We start from the raw sequence: 8,075 nt of genomic DNA on the forward strand, positions 1-8,075 counted from the left end.
AAAAAAAAAAAAAAAAAAAAAAACATTATCAAGAAGATTGAATATTTCAATTTTAAAATAATTATTTTTAATGTATTATAACAATCCTATTTTTAATGTTAAAGAAAATTATGGTGTGCATTCTATTTTTATTTTGATAGAGAAGAGAGACCAATGGATAGGTTCTCCAAACAAAAAAGCAGAATGCTGTTTAGGCCCCGGTTTGCTGCAACTGCGCCAAAAGGAATATATGTATTGCTGAGTCTCAAAGAAATATTAATCGATAAAAAAGTTTTAAGCTTGGATTTTTTATTGACGCTTTTCTATATCGATTTTAGTTTAATTATGGAGTTAAGAAATAGTGAGTGAACAAATTTGGGAGTTTCATATCGGTTACTAGACTAGACCGATCGGTTTAATCGGTTGAACTACAAATCGGCCAACCAACCGATCTGATTATACCTCAAAACCACTCCATCGCTAAACCGCAGAAGAATCTAATGAACCGCCAGTTTGACAGTATAGCCAGCAACCCAGCTGAATTTGAAAAAAAAAACCACTCTGTTCTAAATTTGATGAATGATCTCCGTTGATTGCAAATCGAACGGTCGAAATATTACTTCTCGAGTCACATAACCCTAAGGCTGCTTCGTATTTCCTACCTTTATTCCTACTTAGGTTGCAAGACTCAAGACAGACCTCTCGTTTGCTCTCTTGTTCTCGTATGACGGAATATATGTATGCTCAATTATGCATTTCTCCTTCAGTAGCTGATCACTCAAGTTCCATATTTCATCCAAGTTTGTCAGTTTTGACCTCCCGTCGACTATGACACCATAGAACTTCTAGTTCAACCGCTCATCCTCGTAGGTTCGTCGGTTTGCTCACCTCCTCTTAATCTGAATGATTATACAAGCTAGATATACCACACATTTTAGTTTTTTCAGGACTAACCCTTAAGGCATTACCAATTCTATAATCATCTGAGGAACTCAGCAACCAACTCCAGCTTATGTCCCTCATCTAGAATTGATTTTTTCACCTATTTGCTGAGACTATTGAATTCAGCTCTACATATTTGCTAAGACTTTATCCATGTGATAGATGTCTAGATTTTTATCCTAAATCTGGATCTCTCTCATATGGGTTCAGTTTTGTTGAGTAATCAATGGAAGAGACTAATTTAATGCCAGAAATAAAAATTTAGGCCTTAAACATTAATGAAGTAATGAAGAAATTGCATTTCATTTATGTTTATCTTATCATTTACAAATAATGTTATCTTCTGTTAACATATGGCAGCCACTAGATTGTTATTTGGCATTTAATTTATGACTAGCTATCCAGAAAACTTTAATTGCCAAAGGTTTTCTCTTTTTAGAATCATATTTTGTGCAACTTTATTTCAATGGAGAGGTCCAAACCCTTTTGTTATCTTTCTAATATTGAAAAAATTATATGTTAACATGTAAAGAATAGTTTAGTTACTCAATATTTCATGTCTTCAACCAAAAATAAGATAATCATTCATGTTTTATGTATTTATTTTATTTAATTTTATTCACATTTTTATATATGATTGCACTAATTTAGATAGATTATACTATATTTAAATAGAATTAGTATTTATTAGGCTAATTTATAAAAAATGAGCATATTTCATGTAATTAATAAGAAAATTTTAAATAGGAGCTAACACAATTGTGAAAACTGGTTTGAATTGAATGCAGAGAAATAATTTCCGTTTCTTAAGAAACCCCAGAAATTGGGGAAGTGAGTTCCGTTTTCTATAGAAACCAGATGACTAAGTTCCGGTTTCTATATAAACTCAAAATTGTTCCTCTGCGTTAAACTACGGCTATCAAATTCGGGTATCAGGTCGGGCTCAGGTCCAACCCGAAATTGACCCAACAATATTTGACCTGACTCGAACCCGAGCAATTTTTATAAAAAGGGTAAATTTCTCAGACTCAAACCCGACCCACTTCGGGTCCATATAAACCCGACACGACTCGGAGTCTAGCCAACATTGGATGGAGGAAACAATTGTGTTTGGCCTTCGTAGGTTCTGGCTATGGTGAATGGTAGCGACGGCGGAGGCGGCAGAGGCTGCGGCGTTAGTCCGGTAGAGGCTGCGGAGGCACGGTGCTGTCAAGTATTCATCCTTTGGCTACCGGCAAGTTTTGGCAACCTCGGGCTGAGGGCGGCATGTGGACGACAGACATGCTGTCGCAGCACGAGACTTGACGAGGACGACTGATGGGCTAAGTTGACGCGACGCGTTTTCCGGGTTAATCCGGGTCAATTTCAGGTTAGAGGGTTGACCCAGACAGATCCATTTTTTCAAATGAGACGAATCCCAAAACCTGAACCCGACTCGTTACATAACAGTTTAAATTTTATAAAAATTTCATCTGGGAAGTAAAATTGGGTTTGGAATGAAATTGCATAAATAAATACCAGTTTCTACTGAAACCGAACAATGGAGTTGTGGTTTCTATAGTAACCAGATATTAGAGTTCTGGCTTCTATCAAAACCGGATAATTAAGTTTCGGACTCGATAGAATGTTCCGGTTCAATGATACCTGATGTTTATATTCTAGTTTTTGTATACGTGCCTCTATACTCCGCATAGGCTCCTTCCTCAATTAATTTGAGCATCTAAAACTTATATTCATATAAACTTATATTCATATAAAAGATGCTATTTTTTATAATTTGACCTATTTATTACATCATTCGACTCGACCACAATTCTATTCCGATTGAACCATTTAACCATAAAACTCTCATTCTTCCAATATTTTATCTGGTCCGATTTTCATTGATATATACTCCACAAAAAATTTGGAAAGAAATATTAGACTGAAGTAAACTTGAATCCTACTTAAAACTGTAACCAAACCGACCTTTTCATGTACTGCTTGCGCATAAGACAAAAGTAAAGCTGGTCGAAGTGCATGCATGATTCTGTACTTCTATATATTTTTGAAAAATTTTATTAAGGAAAATCATGACCTAATTTGCATAACGACAGCTTTTTTCTAAGGTTTTGTAGAGTTAATACGAGAAAAATAAATTTTTGGAAAGTTATTATAAAAATAATTTTCTTTCTAAAAAAAGAAAATAATTACCAAATAAAATTATATTAACGAACTGAAAAAATAAAGTAAGAAAAACTCTCTCAAACAAGTCTTAAGAGTTATTAGATTTAACTTAAAATAAATGAAATTTATAAATCATATTTAAGCACTAATTTTAATATAAATTTAATAACTTTTTTTAATTATAATATCATATGCAAAAATTAATTTCAATGCACATCTAATTGCTATTAAACATGGATAAATTGTTCAGTGCGCTCATCGAATGGTTCAGAAGTGAATTAGAACATGCCACACCACTCAGTACCGAGCGGTACACAATTAAAAATGACGTGATGCATTATCGTTAGTTTCTAGAACCGTTAGGGCATCTCCAACCGAACATTAAACATGTGTATGACGTCGTTTGATTGCTCCAGCCGAATGCCAAATCTTATGCTAATTGCTTGCGGGTGACCTGTGCTACTGTTCACCAGCTCTATGTTTTTTTTTTTAATTAAAAAAATTGGATATTAATTTTAAAATTTTAAGTATGAGAAAGATTATACTAAGAATATTTTTTTTGGTGTTAGAAAATAAAATTTGATTTGATATAATATTACATATATACCACGCATAGTTCATGTTTATATCAAATATGAGTGGTAGAAATGAAATATATGAGTGGTAGGAAAGAAATATAAGTGGTTAATTTGATAATAAAATAATATATGGTGGTATGCTAATATTAAAATTTTAGGTGTTAGATATGTAAATATAATTTTATAAAATGGTATGTATGTAAATTTCCCATAAACCGCACAGAATAATTTTTCTTAAACCATCTCCATTTTCTGGCGCAAAATTTCTTCTATATTTTGAGCAATAACTTTTCCAAGAAAATCTCACAAAGAAAGAAACCTTGCCTGATCGAGGAAGAAGATAGTCCAAGCGCGAGACATGGAAAGGGGGCGGGGGATAGCGGTGTAGAAAGCTGAGAAGATGGAGTAGCCAGCGCACAGCCCGTTCATGTACACCAAATACCTGCAAAATTAATCATTAATTTCTTAAAGAAGAGAGGCAAGCTTGCTTTACCTTATTCAGAGACCGAGCGAAAACCCTAACTTGAAGGATCCGAGATCAGAATAGGAGACGGAGCCAAAATCGTTGTCTACGGAGTTCTTGATGGTGAGGATTAGTGCGGCGAGGCAGAACCCCATCGGCACAACGCGCAGCAGCGTTTCCGCGGTCCGTACACCGCTCAGGCCACTTTCGATCGCGTCCGCCACCTCTTTTTCTTGCTTCGATACCGGAAGCGCCGCCGCCGTCTTCATCATCGTGGCCGATCAATTGATAGCTGAGGCGCTCGCTCTTGGTCTGCCGATCGAGCTGAAGGAAAATTGTAGATATTTAACATTGAATGAGATGGGGGGCATGAAAGACAGGTGGTGGTTGGAGCTGGCGGGCGAAGTAAATGCGATCATTGGGGAGGCCCGTGGAGGATTGGCTACCGCTAGTAGGTAACGAAAACAAATTCGAAAAAAAAAATTGTACACAATATCTATGATCATAATAATCACATTATCTCTAAAAAAATTTATGATGATGGAGAGAGTATTTAATATTTTAGTTTTACATCAAAATCTAGTATGCGCACATATAGAAATTGCAATAGACAATAACCCTGCTTTGTATTTAAAGTTATATTAGTGTGTAGAGATTATATAAATTATGATAAAAGGTGGAGACCATCACATAATTTCAATCAAGTGATAGCAATAGAATAAAGGCCAGACTGTTCAACAACAAAAATCAAATGACTGGGTTGAATGTTAGAACTTAGAAATAGGACGATGGTAGTCGGATGATAAAAGTCGTGTGATGGTTGTTGTTGATAGTAGTTGATAGCAGGGCGGAATCATGTAGATGTCAGGTGCCAATTGCCGACCCCCCCTCCCCCTAAAAAATTATAAGAGAGATGCATTTAAATAATTTGCCCTCCTAGGCCTCTTACTTTGCCCGCCTTTTGCCCTAACCGACCATAATCACCATCATAGAGCCACAAAAATTTCAAAAACATCCTTACAACTAAAATTTGTTTCGGGGGCGCTGCCTCCTTGGACCACCGTATATATGTGAAGTGTATAACGATCAAGGATATGAACAAATAGGACTCAAGCAAAATTCAATGAAACTCTAACATATATTTCGTAGAAATTGAATGATTAATAAATTACATCATTATATTTTTTTGACAAATAAATCATTCATACTTTAACCTAAATTTTGTTTAAAAATAAACAAATCATCCATAATTTTTCTTTTTTGTAGCTAATATCAAGCTTCTCACCCCCCCCCCCCAAATTAATGGTTGTTACGTCCCTAATTGTTTGGTAAGATAATAGATTTTTTCATATCTTTTAGCTCACATGAAAACAATGAAGCTATTTATAATTTTTCTTAAAAAAATATATTTTAAAATTTTCCAAAATTAAGAAACATTATATCAAACAACTAATAATGATATCTTTGAGTATTAGATTGATTTATTTCATTTTAATACTTTAATGATCTAAGATTTTAATAATGTTAGGCTTGTTAGATTCAACTTGTTGAGATATTTGATTTGACTAAGACATTTAGATCAAGAGTCATTTTTGTTATTCATTAATAACCAAAATCTCAAAATATATCTTCAATATTTGACTTGAGCTCATTTGGATTCGAGTCGGTCTTTTTGTGATTGAGTTAATATTGGAGTTGTTCAGTTTGAACTATAAGTTTATTAAATTTGAATTAATATGATCATAAATTTATTGTAAAAATTCCAATTTTAAAATATTGCATTGCAATTGGTGCTTAATTAAATAATTTTATTTGAGATTATCAACTATTATATTTATTTTAAATTAAATTTAAAGAATTTTAATAATGTTGATCAGATTTTAGTTAGGAAATCTAACTATTTTGTAGATATATATATATATATTTCAACCAAAAAAATCAAACTAATTTTTTTTCTAAAGGCAATTGATAAGTCATATTTTTAAAGAAAATAAAATTAGTTGAAGATATTCTAATCAAAATTTAATTACGAAGAGTTGCAAATTATTGAATTTATCTTAAGCTGAGTATAATATTGTTGCGGGCTAGAATATACGTGCCGATAGAGTTAGAAAATTTACGTCTCAGCGTTTTACAGATATCCAACACACAAACAAGAAATGAAATAACATCAGGATTTTTACGTAGAAATCATGGAAAGGGAAAAAATCATGGTGTCACGCCCAGTTGAAAAATTTTCACTAGTGTTTGTTTGAGATACAAGAGGCTGACTCGTCCTCGAAATTTAGGACGATCAGATTACAATGAATCACTTCTAAATTGAAATCCAGTTACAATGTCGGGCAGAGTTCCGGCGTCACTTGGAGATCGGGCAGACTTTTGGTGTTACTTGAATGTCGAGAAGAATTCTGGTGTCACTCGGTTGTCGGACAGAATTTTGACATCACTCGGGCATCAGGAGGAATTCTGGCACCACTCGGGCATCGAACAGAATTCCGACAGTGGTCGTGGAGGAGTTTCTTCCCTCCAATCCTTATCTTATTCTTCTCTTCTTTTTCTTGCTTCTTCTTGCTTGGGTCCCCCCTCATGAGAAATGAGGGGTCTATTTACAGATATTATGAAGTGGCATGGCAAATATGTGAGAGATCAGGGGTAAATATGGAGTGGTCGGATGTACGGCCGATATTGAATCCCTTAATCGTGCACCGTTCGTCAAACTTTTGAAGGTCTTAATGACGTCAGAATTCGGCGATCTTGGGCTCGTTAGATTTTCTTGTCGAGCTTCTTGATTCGACTATAAGAACATCATATTTGAAAACCATTTGATAACTCAAACTATGGTTTGAACTTTCCAACAGCGCTTCGAGCGCTTGATTTGGACTCATTTGAGCTCGGATTAAGTCGAATTTGGTGTCGTTGATTTCGCATTTCTGAGACGCTCAGTTTAACTGTAAGTTCCATGAAATCAGAGTTCAGGGGATCCCGGATTTAATTTTTGAAGTTTCTGACTCGATTTTGCCTCGAGATTCATGCCCAATCAAGATAATTTTTTGATGATACATCAAATATAAATATATTTTGATTAATTTTATCTGTATATACTCATTTTAGAATTAATGAGAAAATCCTTATCAAAATTTAATCAAGGCATGTTTAAGTTTTGATACATCCTCGAAAAAAATATCTTGATCGGGCACGAATCTCGATGCAAAATCAAGTTGGAAACTTCCGAAATTTAAATTGGGACCATCCGAACTCCAATTTCACCAAACTTATAGTTGAACTGAACGTCTCAGAAATACGAACCCAACGACGCCAAATTTGACTCAATCCGAGCCCAAATGGGTCTGAATCGAGGACTCAAAGCACTGTTGGAGGTTCAAACCACAATTTGGATTACCAAACAGTTTCCAAACCTATCATGCTTATAGTCGAATCGAGCGGCTTGATGAGACGAATCCAACGAGCCCACCACCTGAGTCCCAGACTTCTGTCGGACCACCACCTGAGGCCCAAACTTATGGTGGACCACCACCTTAGGCCCGGCTTCTGTCGGAGCATTACATGAAGCCCGTAGTTTTATCGGACCACCACCTGAGGCTCGGACTTATGTCAGAACACTACTTAAGGCCCGGACATCTGCCATACCACCACCTGAGTCCCGAACAATTATTAAGTTAGGTGACCTGGCGTAGCTCTACGTTCACACGCCAATAATATTTCGTCACATTTTCTTACTTTTTACCGCGTGGCCTGATGACCCGACCCGGACCGGAACCCCAAATTTCTATGTTCGTGTATTGCTCGGTATTGCTCAGTATTGCTAGGTATTGCTCGGTATTGCTTGGCAAAAATGAGAAATACCGCTATGTGAAGACCAATACCGAGCAATACCAAGAAAAACTCGGTATTGCTAGGTATTGGTCTTCATAGAATGGTATTTCTCA

General features: G+C 35.4%; 1 protein-coding gene across 1 annotated transcript in view; it reads right to left on the reverse strand.

Moving 5' to 3' along the window:
* The window catches only part of LOC110103543 (CASP-like protein 2A1), a 6,202-nt gene extending 1,704 nt beyond the window's left edge, over positions 1 to 4,498 (reverse strand). The window contains exons 1-2 of the mRNA XM_020832308.2: positions 4,189 to 4,498; positions 3,990 to 4,107 (exon numbers count right to left, since the gene is read on the reverse strand). Of these exons, the coding sequence (XP_020687967.1) occupies positions 3,990 to 4,107; positions 4,189 to 4,400 (330 nt within the window). The 5' untranslated portion in view covers positions 4,401 to 4,498. The remainder of the gene's footprint in view (positions 1 to 3,989; positions 4,108 to 4,188) is intronic.
* Between the last annotated feature and the right edge of the window lie 3,577 nt (positions 4,499 to 8,075).

This window comes from Dendrobium catenatum, unplaced genomic scaffold, assembly GCF_001605985.2.
Source record: "Dendrobium catenatum unplaced genomic scaffold, ASM160598v2 original_scaffold_254917, whole genome shotgun sequence".
Taxonomy (NCBI): Eukaryota; Viridiplantae; Streptophyta; class Magnoliopsida; order Asparagales; family Orchidaceae; genus Dendrobium; species Dendrobium catenatum.